The sequence below is a fragment of the Pteronotus mesoamericanus genome, unplaced genomic scaffold, assembly GCF_021234165.1.
Source record: "Pteronotus mesoamericanus isolate MK-2021 breed Mesoamerican mustached bat unplaced genomic scaffold, CSHL_Meso_final contig_20, whole genome shotgun sequence".
In the NCBI taxonomy this organism is placed as follows: Eukaryota; Metazoa; Chordata; class Mammalia; order Chiroptera; family Mormoopidae; genus Pteronotus; species Pteronotus mesoamericanus.
The window spans coordinates 88620771-88634855 of record NW_026555085.1 but is presented as its reverse complement, the minus strand read 5'-3'; the positions used below and the strand labels follow the sequence as shown (position 1 = coordinate 88634855).

Sequence of the window (14085 nt, the reverse complement as noted above, 5' to 3'; positions counted from 1 at the left end):
CTGTAAACCTCCTTTTGCCCCACCCTGTATATCGGATCATAGGCCTGAGAATGTTTACTATATCAATTTCCCAAGGAATAAAACATGTGTATCGGAACTTGTTGACAGTACGTGAATGATCTTAGTCCAAGACATAGCATTAAATCCCATTTATTCATAAGGTAAACAAGTAATTCACTTTTCAATTACTCCAGATTTGATTACATCAAAAAATCTTATTTAGGTTATCATCTATCTCTAACACTTTATCATCCCCTTTTAAAAAGATAATAAAGGCTTCAGGCACTGAGATGTAGAAAGCAATAGGATATAGGGACACTCCAATAACATTGTTTTCATTATATTTATTTTTCACTTCTATTTTAAAACAAGTGGTTATGGCTTCATTTTACAATAATGATATTGATTTTCCCATGCAAATAAAAATGCTTATGTAAAAAAGTGAGCCAACTTAGGAAAAAAACAACTATGAAATGGAGAGTGGAGGTGGTTCAAGGATGTGGTAAAAAAAAAAGGTACACAAATTTGAGTACACAAGTTTGAGAGCATAGAGCTACTGCTACTATGTGACAACCTATGAATATTTTCAAATATTTTCAAATGTTAGTATTATATTTTTATCAAGAATCATCTGAATTAGAATTTTTTTTTAATGTGGTCAAATCAAACCATTTCAACTAATTCTAACATTTGCTTGCTTTGTTGGCGCTCCAATGAAAGTTATGACGCAGAGAGAGAGGAACTAAACAAGGCTCTCTTCAAGAATGTCAGAAATGACATGACTGAGTGAATACAGCTCCACTCCACCAAGTCAAGGCCTCTGAAGCATCATATAAATGTTCTTGGGCAGCAGAGGATGTGCCAGTCCTGAAGGGAGAATGCCACAGAGGCTCTTTGTATGTTCATACAAAGAGCGAAATACTTAGTTGGAATTATAATATTCCCATCTACTGGCTGGCGTCCATGTGAAATATGCACTGGAAACTTCAGCTGCTGTTGCTTTCTTGGGGGCTGCTGGAATTTTTGCTCCATCATAAATCTCCTTGGTGTAACTACCAGAATAACCATAAACACTTCCCTGAATCGATGTCTTTATAACCCTTTACATTTCATGTAAAATATTCCATACTTTCAATTTAAACGTCCTTACAGAGGAAGTTGATGTAACCCCAAAGCCAAAAGGAAAATGAACTATGTGGGTTTCTCTTCTCTGGGTTTTGGTCTCTGGTGATATATTACAGATGTCTTGGCTTCACAACATAAATGACTGGAGTTGAGAAAATTCTTTTGTTCCTAATACCTCATATTTGAGAATATTACGGTATTTGAAGCAATGGTGTGGTCACCTAACTGGAATGTCTCTTTTTCAGAAGAAACTGAAATTACTTACTCTGAATTACCAAAAGGCTACGTATGTGATCCATAAAGGCAACAGATTAACTAATAGCTCAATTCACCAGGCACTTCCCCTGCTCACCTGTGTTATGTAACTGCTATATTTGCAAATTACAAATAATATAAATAGAAAAGCACATAATGAATAAAAAAGGCAAGACATACTGGTAGTTACTTGAAGTTTTTTTCAATCAAAAATTGATTTATGCCCTGGCCAGGTGGCTCAGTTGTTTGGAGCGTTGTCCTATACACCAAAAGGTCTTGGGTTTGATCCCTCCCTGGTCAGGGCACATACCTGGGTTATTAGTTTGGCCCCCATGAGGGGTGGGGTGGGGATTTGGGAGGCAACTGATCGATGTTTCTCTATCACATCGATGCCTCTCTCTTTGCCCTTCTCTCTCTCTCTAAAAAAAAAAAAATCAGTAAACATATCCTCAGATAAGAACAAAAAAATTGATTTATGCCCTGGCTGGGTAGCTCATTTGGTTAGAGCATCATCCCAATACTCCAAGGTTGTGGGTTTGATCCCTCGGCAGGGCACATACAAGAATCTACCAATGAATGCATAAATAAGTGGAACAACAAAACAATGTTTCTCTCTCTCTGAATTCGGTAAAAAAATTGATTTATGATTTAGTTGATGGACAATCCTATTTTAACCATTATTCAGCAAATAAAAGCAGAGAGCAAATTATTGCCATATAAAATTATTTAAATGTCACATGTATTTACACATAAATTTGGCTTCAGTGAAATTACTAAAATTAGCTTTTTGAAATGATAAAATCTTCAGAAAGTAGCTTCCTAAAGAGAATAATCTGACAAAATGCCACAAATAATTTTTTTTTCTGAGATCTCTAGCATAATATAAATTCATTCCTTTTAATTAAATGTCTTTCTCATAAAACTTCTTTGGAAAGAAATTTTAGCTAAAAGTACAAGGAAGCAGTACTGGAAATGAACTCATTCCAGTGGTCATTAGAACGAAGAACTCAGGAAAACCAAGTGATATTTCTTTCTTTTACTAGTCTTGCAAATGTACTGGTTGATTTCAATAATAGGAGCTTTGTTGAAACACTAGATCCTTCCACCCTTAAGATGTATTTTTTTATCACATCAGATATACTACAAATATAAAAGGTAATAGTTTCTTACCATTCCTTTGTTTATCGACTCTATTAGTAACAGGCATGTTAGTGATGACAGTAGGTGGTCTAGTACTAGGAGAGTTTACAGTAGCTGCTAATAAAGATGAGAAAGATGTAATTTTGCAAGGAGTACATGACAGTTAATATGGATGAGCAATATATAATTATTTCACGACAATATATGGAGAAGGAACAGAAACCACTTTTTGCCACTAACTACAACAGGTTATAATGCATAAAATAAAGCAATGCGTTCTACAGCACAGTAAGAATCAGTTCACATGGCCTGTGGTACCATACTGCAAGAGTCTGGATCTGGCATAAAGGGAATGGAGAAAGAACATTTCGCTTCTAGATCCAGCTCTGCCATCAACAGGCTGACAACCACACTGAGAATGACTCGACTTTTCTAGAACTCAGTTTCCTAAGTGTGTAAAAAGAAAAGGTTAGAGAAGCCAGTCTCTACTGTACCCATCAGCTTGAAAATTATCCGAACTAAGTCAGTCTTCCTGACTGACTGAGAACAGAGAAACAAAATCTCAGAGAAAAACATATTTCTCCTTGAGATGATAAATATATTGTCAAGTGAAAGAGAATAAAAAGATAGGCTAAATCAATCACTTAAAGGTCCCAATTACTTTACTAAACACTGATGGACAAAATGGATTCCATATGGACAAGCCTTTGGGGGGAGACATTTTTAAAGCATTATGCCATAGATGCACTTCTGATATTATTCAAACTCTCAAAGATTAAATCCTTATGCAATGCTTTGATAAATATTTTTTGAAGGCATTATGAAGGAGCTATACAGGGTGGGGCGAAAGTAGGTTTACAGTTGTGAGTACATGAAACAGGGTTAATAAAGCTGTAGTAATAATCATAACCTGCATGTCTTTTTCCATACAAATGACTATAAATCTACTTTTGCCAACCCCTGTATAAGTAGTAAAATAACCATACACATAATTTTCCTTTAGTTTATCCTAGTAGTATATTTGTACTAAATGTACATTCAAAGTACAATAACCATTTGTTATGTATTTCTAATTTTTAAAACTACCTAAATTTAAAACATTTCAGTGAATACACAAAGAATTACCTTGTAAAGGGTCTTTAGAAAATACTAAATTCCTTGATTCAAAAAATGCATTCTTAACTGAAAAATTTTCCATTTCAGTGAGGTATGTAATACTTAAAATGGGGATTCCTGTTGAAGTCTTTTAAACAAATTATGAACAGCTATATTTATCTCAATGCAAAATGCATCAATAAACATGAACGTGGTTTTTCTGTCATTTAGGACACAAGAGGAAGAAAATAACTGGGCATCTTGTCCTGTGACCCAAGAAATCAGAACTATAGGTATCTCAGATGAGAAGAAAAATAAAATAAATAATGTTTAAAAACCTTTACATCTTGAACTAGGCAATATTTTTTTCTGTTTCACATAATTACTTTTAAACTACACTGAGTGCATGGAAACTACTTAATAATTTTGTTTTCATAAGGTATCCATTGATAATATCAAGAACCATGTCTTGGAGAGGAAATAAGATAATAATGAATTATAGCCATAATCCTACACTGGAACCACAGAAGAAACCCTCAATTTCTGTTCATTTATTCTCACTTCTAACCCTTGCCATCTGCCTCCTAATAAGAGATCCAGCTTTTGCAAAAGGCATGATCATGATTCTTAGTGTGGTTTATAGAACATGTTACTTCAAAAAGAAGTATTTAATATAATGAATGAATGAAAGTGGGTCATGGGAAATTAAGAAGAGCAATAATAAAATTAAAGCAAAATACATTAATTATTATTTTAAAATTTATGAGACTTTCGTTACATATTATTTAGCATGCAACTGTTTAGTCCGTAATCTATAATTAGAATGCTGATCATAGTATAGTCATTATGCATAATTAATAAAGTTACATTAATGTTAGTTCAGTATAATTATTTCACCTTAGTATTTGTTATATTGTACATCATAAATTGCCTCATGTCCTTGTCTTAAACTTAACTTAATATTCAACTTAATTTTCCTCCTGGATTTTTAGACATTAATACTTTTTCAAAAGAGTGTATGATTGAATTTACACTGGACCTTTACACTACTCTTGAGAAGGCAAAGAGGGAAAAAAAATGAAATCAACCCTTGGTTATAAGCATATTATCATTCACATCTAAAAACCCCAGTGCTTTATGGCAAAGTGGTCATCCAGTAAGCGAACTCATTCTTTCTCTGTGCACCCATGAACTAAAACACATCCAGAAATCCTTCTGTTTTGCTGGTTTCTGGCTCCCCAAGAGAAAATTAAGATAAAAATCAAAACAATAAAAACCACATTATCCAAAATAGCAAGTAGAAAACATAGAGACTCCAGAGGATGACGCTGGTTCCCTACCTTGGCAGAGGGTCCCCAAATCTGCACAGTTGGCTAGTTCTGCTGCGGGAAGCGGGACCAGGTAGGAACCTTGATCAACAGAGAGGATTATACAAGTTTGACTTAAGAGTTAATATTATCCAGAAAAAAATCACAAATCACACGTTTGGTATAATAGGAACAGCCCTAGAAGAGTCCACCAGTAATACCCCAACACTAAGGGAGTCTCTTAAAGTCCTTGTGTCTTAATCCCAGCAAGTGTAAAATCAGGTTATTAAAATATCCCTCAAGATCTTTAACTCCATTTATTGGCCACAGACACATGAAAGGAAAAGCCTGTGTGAAAAGTTCAGGGCCTTTTCACATAGTAAATTATACAGCTCTGGTGGAAATTCATACAAATGAAATAATACAAACATCAAAGATAAGTTTCAAAAGTAAATTTGGCTATTAATACTCATAAAATGAACATTTTCATTTCCCACACACTAACATGCATTGCTATTTGCAATTCCAGAAATACATTTCTGTGATATCAGCTTGGTCTCTGCATCTATTTCAAGCTTTTACTGACTCATTCTCAGTAGGAAACAACTTTTGAGCTGATTTTTCTAGTAGGAGTAGTGGGTTTTCTCTGTTGCACTACCTCTCCCTCTGACAATGGACAGACTTTTACAAACAGGTTGAGAAGAGGAAAGATGGGTTAAACTTATTACAAAGCATATCTCACTATAAATAAAGACAAAAGAATAAAAACAAATACACACATAAATACGTACATTCAATTTTAAAAGGGCATTTCTCTAATAGTGATTCCATTCTAATGTTTAAACATTTCTCGGAACTTTCCTGTGGGAACAGTACATGTGAGTAGAGCAGGTACAAAAAAAATGAACTAAGAAAAGATGTCTAGGTAAATGGTGTGCATAAACAGAGAGCATCCCCAGGTTAATGGTATCTTAGGACGCAGAGCTTCTTTATTCTTGACTGCCTCAGGCACCTGGCCCAAGGAATCATGTTACCTCAGAAAGACCCAACCCTATAGGCAAGTCTGTGATGTTAACTGTCATGAAGCTCTCATTACAGATCTTTACATGCTTATTCAATAAAAACTCACTGACTGTTTATAGTGTGTAAGGCACAGAGGCCAGAAGAACATTTGGAGGTAACGCTGCTGCTCTCAGCGAGGCGTAAGTGGGGAACGGCTTCACAGTTCTCTGACTGGTGTGTTTCGTAGCCCAAAGGAGGCCCTGACCAGCAGCTTGGTGAGAAGGGAGAATGGCACAATCCATTACCAAGGAAAACTGTGAAGAACATATGGAGTCACTATTGCTCACGGAATAAGAGTCTAGAGGTCGACATTTCTAGCTGACAGAGTAACTGAAACACATATGCCAAGTAGGCAGTAAAAGATCTGGGAAAACAAGTGACATGGCATTACTGGATATTTGTAGAAAATCTGTATCAATGATCAGTTATGTAGGTAATGGATAAGGCCTTGTAGAGTGCGGGGACTCTGCTAATGATGGTGTATCCCATCCACGTGGCAGGTGGGTGCTCAAGGTCTATTGATTAAATTACCGAATGAATGATAAATAACTGCTCACCTTGTAAATTCTTAAGAGAACATGGTGAGAAAATTAGACTTAAATCTGAAAACACCTTTGAGGATCCATAACCATTTAAAAGAGGGGAGATACAAGAAGTATGAATAATACTAATGATTCAGAGTTGGTATCATGAATAAATGATGATAGAGATAGATACATGACATTTGAAGATAGACTGCATAGGATTCAGGGACTTTGAGAAACAGGGAAAGGAAGGGAAGAAGATGTTTTTCTGGTTTTCAGTTTGAGATATTGGCACATAAGAATCTCCTAAAATGAGATAGGGAATACCAGAAGAAGAGCAAACTGAGGTGGGCTAACCAGTAAGTCCAGTAATGGAAACTGTGGTGCCTATGAGACACCTGGGTCCCTGGCAGGTGTACACGATTTTGTAAGAGGTCTAGCCAGGCACTGCCCAACAGAAGCTACAGCTGTGTCTGCGATCGCTGGAGTTAGAGTGTAGATTTGAGAGGAGATAAGGATGCAGCCATTGATCTCCCTTTATTCAATGCTTTGATTTTTTTTTTCTTAGAAGAGCTACAGATTTGAGAAGGTAAAAATAGCTCCTGTAGAACGTGGCTTCACAAAATTAAAGTGAGGAATGTTTTGTGGAAGATGTGGCAATATCAACTGCACCAGAAAGGTCAAGAATGATAAAGACTGAGAAGACCTTTAACTTTACACTGGAATTTTGGTAGCAGCTCTACAGAAATTAGTTTCAGGAGCATGGGAACCACGCACTCTAGACTGCCAATGTTTGTTCGAGGGGTGAATGCAAAGAAAGGAAGCTTGGCTTTGAAAGGAAGCAGAGACAGGGAGGGGGATTTTTAAACACTGAAAGCCTGGACAAGTGTACCACGAAAAAAAGAACATTTGAGGAGGCAGAAGTTGAGGTCAGCCTTAGACAGAACTGCGGTAGCATTTTATCTTGAAAGTTTTCTGCCCATTCTTTTTTCCCATCCCACTGAACTTATGCCCCTTTTTTGCAGGACTTCTTTTCTCCTCTAGATACTTATATGTTAATAAGGAACTTTTAGAAACTAAAAAGCTTTCAAAATTCAAAATGACTGAGGAAATCTCAGCCAGTGTAAAAGGCAAGAGACGAGAACCTTGGACTGAGTTCCTGCGCTTCTCAAATTGCACACAATGTTGGCAGTCAAAGGCTCCCCAGGCCACTTCTGGCCCTGATACAGTATCTCCGGAGGACAAAGGGAGATAAGGGTGCATTGTTGTGGGAAAGAAGTTTTATTGCTAACTACATTTCCACAGCGGTATATTAAAGAGCTCAGAGGAGGGAATAAAGAAAGAAAACCAGAAGAGTTATGTTGTTGTAGTAAGATATTTGACAATTTTCTTTCAGATTTTGTCCATGTCATTGTATAATAACAAGTATAAATTTCAATTTGTGACAACCTCTTCACGGGAAACTGTAGCATTTATTTCTTGATATTTAAGTTGACAGGTGTTCTTCCTTAGGCACTTAAAAGTTTAGCAAATGGAGATTGCTTTATAAATACTCAATAAACACTATTTTATGATGATTCAATACAATCATAGATATTAAATTTGACGATTTGGGGGGATAGTATAAATACAAGTGACGAATATTATTAGAGGGAAATTATATTGATAAAGAAAATCTTACAACACCAAGTTACATAAATACTTGAAATACAAAAAGTGCTGTAATTTTTAAAATTTCTAACCAGTTCCATGTTCAGCATATCTGCATAAAAAGTCACTATTGCTATCAATTTTCCTAGGCCAACATATTTACAAACCAGGAGAGAGTTAAGCAAAGTGAGACAATTCTCCCTCCTGGATAAAGTTAGCATCTTTATCATCAAGGAATTGTTTTCAGAATGTAACCTATGTATGTTCATTGATTTTTATAGATACCACAAAGGTATCTATTAAAGGAATTTACTTAATGTCGACTGCAAAATTTAAAGCCAAATTTCTTTGAAACACTGTAATCACTGAATAGGGGCAGTTGATGAGAAGCTGTAAATCCTTCTTTTCTGTCTTTCTTCTAAAATTATGCTACTCAAAGGAATCACCATTTATTTACATGAGTTGCGGTAAAAAAAAGATTGATGTGTAGCCAACAACTCACCTCATACCTGATTTAATGATAATCCAAATAACAAATAAAATAAAGGGTAAACAGCAATGAACCCTTAGCATGAGTTACAATGGGGAAAAAATAATCCCTTTCAATTCTTTTTTTGCAGCTGTACCAAGTTGAATTTTACAATTTTTCCATAAGTAAATTGATTTCAAATAAAATTATTTCTGAAGGCCATTTATGCACATAAAGAGTTCAAGCTTTTCCAAATAATAAAGTCCTTTGTAAAGATAAAGTGATTTTATCTTTAGTGTTTATACATAATTTGGTAATCTAAAAATGTCGGTCAAAAATTTGTTAGGGGTAAAAGAAAGGAGCCAATAATGAATCAGAGTGTGGGGACCATGAAGAACAGAGCTGTAATGACTGAAAATGAAAGGGTAGGAGTCTGAGAGTTGAGGGTGCCTTAGTAATTAAGTGCAAAATCTTGGCAATGAAAACAGAAGTTGGTACAAATCCAAACATTTCTAGAAAAGAATAACAACAAAGTTGGGCACTTAAAATTGTGTCTTATCACTATAACCACAGTGGCTAATAAATGGAAGTGCTTATTAAATCTAGTTAAATAAATGTAATTTATTTGAACTGAGACTATTCATTGAGTTATACTGGATGACACCTCAGGAAGGAGCAGTCAGCAGTAAAGTAAATAAAACTGGCGGAGAAGGCACTGTCTGTTCTTGGTGAAAACTGATGGACACCGGCCAGTATCTAAGCCTGAATCATAACACAGGCAAATACTTGCACCTATAATTAAAGAGTCAGCAAAGAAAATTGTCTGTCCATGGAAGTCATAAAACTGAATAGGTTTACCGAAATTGTTCTAAGAAAAAGAATGATACTACATAATAAGAAAGAACTGTTGCTAAATAAAACATTTCATTCTGAAAAAGACTGATAAAATTAACCATGTTTTTAAGAAAACATTGAAAAATTTTTAATTAAGGTATACTCCCCAAGTATGCTTAGAATTGTTTAGGAAAACAAAAACAGTTCAATTCTAAAATTGTTGAAACATTTGTTGCTTTTACTAGGGCTAGAGTATTTGAAACAAATGATAGGATGTTTAAATATAGTTAGTTCTGTTCTACTATCTTATTTTCATAGGCAAATTTACTTAGTGATAGACCTTTTGAAAAATCTATTCATTTTCTACCACAAGTTGATTCTGAAATAAAAGTTCATATTTAATAGACATTGTCAGGCCAGTGGAATGTTAGGCATGAAATTCTATTTTCCCATTGGTTACTGTACTGATCATTAGTTGTTGGAAAATACTAGTACCATAAACAGCAAGCTACGGCATTCTGGGAAAAAGGAAAGGTTAAAATGTTAATAGAGCATATCTTTTTTTTTCATGTATTGAAGTTTTGCTTAGCTAATAGGCTTAGATATAATCTGTGTTACAGGTATTTCCTGTCAGTTAATAAGTGACTTGGTTCTTCAACTCCCAAAGCTGATGATTAAACAGCAGGAAACTCCCTCACCCTCTCCTGTTATGACTCCTGAAACTTACTTAGTCCAGGATATCTGAATCTATGAAACGCGGGTGTTCGGTGTCATCTTGGAATGTCAGGAAGACCACCATAAAAGTTAAAGGAATTCAAATCACTGATTAAGTAAGCTTGCACCACTCCTTTGAATGAAGTCATTTTGAAAATTTGTAGATGACTATGCTTCATGAGCATGTACCTGATGAATTCCGGTAATTTCAAGGGCTGGAAAAGGAGTGCTAAAGGCACTATTAAAAACAATTTTTAAAAAAAGAGCACATGGCTGCGTTCCAGTAAAACTTCACGGAAACAGATGGCCTGCCATAGGCCCTCTATGTCTGTCAACCCCTGGTCTAGAGGATTTCTTAAAGAAAGTCAGGGATTCTTGCACACTTACATCCCTCGCATTTTATTATATTAAGACATCTAGGAAGCATTGCAGGAAAGAAACCTTATTAATTTTGTTTAAAACAAATACCATTTTAACACCCTGGGAAGCTAGCATTTTCCCACAGAAAGCTCTCTGGCCAGAAGAGAGGGCTCCTGAGCCTTCAGTCTCACCTGGGTAAGAATTAGCCCACCTCCTCTATGGCTATGTCCCGTTTTCCAGTCCTTCTTATTCTGAAGGATGGTCTAATTTACACTGCTTAAGAATCAATGGCTCTAAAACCAAACTCTCTGGGTTCAATTCCTGGCTTGACCACTTATTCATGAAGTGACACTGGTTAAATTCCTTAAGGTTTTTGGGCCTCAGATTTCTCTTCTGCACAATGAGGCTAATAATAAAACCCACGTTGTGAAAGCTGTGTTGTAGAAAGTGAGTTAATATGGGAAAAGTGCTTTAAACAGTGCCTAGAACATTATATATATTCAATTAAACCATAAATTGTTAGCTGTTACTCATATACCTAGCCAAATTCTTTTCTTTCTTTCTTTTTTTTGGGGGCGCAGGAAGAGTGGTGGCCAGAGTCCTCAAATGCTGCCCCGCAAAAAGACAAATGTTAAATGGTCTATGTTATGACTCTTCATAATGAACAAGGATATGGTGAAAAACAAGCCCCTCAACTAAGGATGCAGGCAGTGCACCACTGCCTGCTCCACCCGTTCACCATCCCACACCAAACACACACGCTCGACCTTCTCAATTTCCTCACCGAGTGAGACTCCTCAGGAATCCCTGAAGGTGTTCCGCAGCCAATCAGACCAAGAGGAGCTGGGGAACACCATTAGCTCTTACAAAGTTCCCCAGTCTCCTCCTGGAACAGGGTCGTGGTTTACCCTCTTTCCAACAACCCGCGAGGAAATAGCTCTCAAAGGACACCCTTTAACAGCCTCCCAACATCTGCAGGAGCGCCAGGACCGCATGGAGAAATGCGGTACCCGCACAGAACGGTAGGTGACAGGGGTTCCCCGGGCCGGGAGGGCAAACACAGGTCATGGCGACTGGGGAGGTGGCCTCAGGTCTTCACAAGGGGTCCTGCTTTGTTCAAAGTATTGGGAACAAATTTCTGATAGAATCCCCTCCGAAGTCACATACAAATTACTTAATATTAGGCTCTTTCTTTTCTCCTCTAATGAGAATTCTGTGACTAAAAAGTATATATTATCTACACCGTAGATTTAGTCATATAACATTCAAAAGTGATAATGAAACTTTTACATTTTGTGTTTGATTAGTCCTGTAGTAAAATAAGGACTTCCAAAATTAACTTGTGTAACTAGAGAATATTTGATAGAAGTCTATTTTAATATAATTATATTACACAGTATTATTTCTCTAAGCATTTTGCATTTAGCTACTTCCAACATCATATTTAAAGTCTCTCAAAAAGCAATCATAAATAGAAGAGTATTTGAAACAGATAACAAAGCTCATTTTCAAGTAAATAGAAATAAAGTTCAAAGAAAATGATAACTTCTGATTATCAAAGATTTTCCTAAAATGGACAGGTGTGATCTTTAATACCAACTGCTTTTCAGTGGTGGTTGTTTATTTAAATAACATAATGGAAGTTTCATTCCAGGATGACACAAATCAGCTTTTTACTGTATCACCTATGTGATTAAAAACAGTAACATTAATTTCTTTTGTTTCAGGCCTGGTATCAACATTTCTATTTGAGACATGATAATTATAACTATCGTTTGTGGGTGGTAAACTGTGTGATGTTTTATGACATAAAGAAAACTTAAAAATGGTAGGACCAAAAGCTTTGATTGAAAAAATATGGCTTGTAATCAAATGTCTATTATAAATAGCTGAGCAGATAACATTTTATAAAGTGAGGGTTCATTAATGCTAACTATACATATATATACACATACACATATGTATTATACATATACATATGTATAAGGTAACTATGAATGTATATATATGTAATCATATGTACATGCATGTATACTTTTTTTGTTGAAATATTCATAGAGCGATGCTTTAAACAAAGAGTTAATATGTCACGGACTTACCACAGCTGAGGTTGCTTTCAGCTTTCAGAGCTAGAGTTGGGATATTCCAAAAGTCATTTTGCCAGTCGACCACATTCCCTTTCACGTTACAGCTGAGGTTGGAGAGGATTTTGGAATCCATGGTAAAATTCCAAAGTCGAAAGTTATAAATGTCCCCTTTTAGAGAAGCAATTTCAATTTGATTGGAGCCCAACAACAATTTCCCATTCCCAGAAATAACTTTATTGATGGTAGAATCACATGGAACTGCTTCATAATTTCTTTTGAAACTTATACCCACAGAGCCCAAAGAATTATTCCAAACGATGCAAAGCTGCTCAAAGCTTTCTGTGAAAATATCTTCTTTATCCTTTACAGGTAACACGCTGTTTAGTAAGCACTGTGAGCCAGATATAGTTAGAAAGTAGCCACTCTTGGCCTTTCCGAAACTGAGCAACTGTGTGAAGGATGCATTTGAGTAGGAGAAAGCCATCCATTCACCGTCTTCCTTGCCAATTTTGTTTGCTTCAAAACAGAGTGTGAAAGCGCTGAGCTCCGGAATAGAGACACTTTTTGCAACAGATACCTGGTACACATCTAATGTATGGGGTAAAATGACTTTTTGATTCCTTAAGGACACAGCAACTAGGACAAAACATAATAAATAAAACATGTTAGCCTCAGATATGGAGTAGTAAGATGTAAAATGTCTGGTACATCCAACCCCTCCACCTCTCTACTAACTGACTTCTGCTCCATCAATCCCCTCTTTCATTGGCCATCTATCTGCCCTCTATCACCAACCCATTCCCTTATACCAATTATAATAACAGCAGTAAGAAATCCCACCCATTTAAACTCTAATCGGGGTTGGGTCTCACACCAAAACTTTGAGGTATGGTCAGTCAAGTTAGTAACAAGTATTTTTCTTAATTCCAGAACTTAAAAACAAAACAACCCACCATAATTAAAAACTACCGGTTTCAGGAAAGCTCTATTTATACTTAAGATTTTTGAAAATATGTTCCTTTCAAATAATTTCTAGATATAATGACTAGTAATTCTATAATAACTAGTAATTCTAGTAGGGATTGTTGTTGCCTTTCTCCCTTCCAGACACCCCATATCCTACTCATGTTCCCTACCACATGGGTATTTCAGGAACAAAAACAAGGACAAGTCCTTTGAGGAGAGGGAGTCGAGTAAAACAGTAAACAAAAATGGAATTTTAAGCTCTATTTCCTTTACAGTTGAACTAGCATATTTTCTGTCTTTTACGTTTGAGCTTGTGGCTCAAAGGGCAGATGATGGAGCTCCCCCTCCCAGCTCTCCGCTGCACTGTGTGACCTTGGGCATGTTGCTCGCTTTGCTCTACCCTAGTTTTGTCATCTGCAAAATGAAGGACAATGGCACCTATTACACAGGTGCTCAACAAGAATTGAATAAATTAATACCTGCAAAGCACGAGGACA

At 36.1% G+C, this 14085-nt stretch overlaps 1 protein-coding gene across 2 annotated transcripts in view; it reads right to left on the bottom strand.

Annotated features, from left to right (window-relative positions):
• Positions 1-14085, bottom strand: part of ADGRG6 (adhesion G protein-coupled receptor G6) — a 128259-nt gene that overhangs the window by 48651 nt on the left and 65523 nt on the right. The window contains exons 4-6 of one of the 2 annotated variants that reach the window (XM_054570045.1): positions 12635-13258; positions 4956-5024; positions 2551-2634 (exon numbers count right to left, since the gene is read on the bottom strand). In XM_054570045.1, coding sequence (XP_054426020.1) covers positions 2551-2634; positions 4956-5024; positions 12635-13258 — 777 coding nt within the window. The remainder of the gene's footprint in view (positions 1-2550; positions 2635-4955; positions 5025-12634; positions 13259-14085) is intronic. The other variant, XM_054570044.1, reaches the window with a different exon arrangement.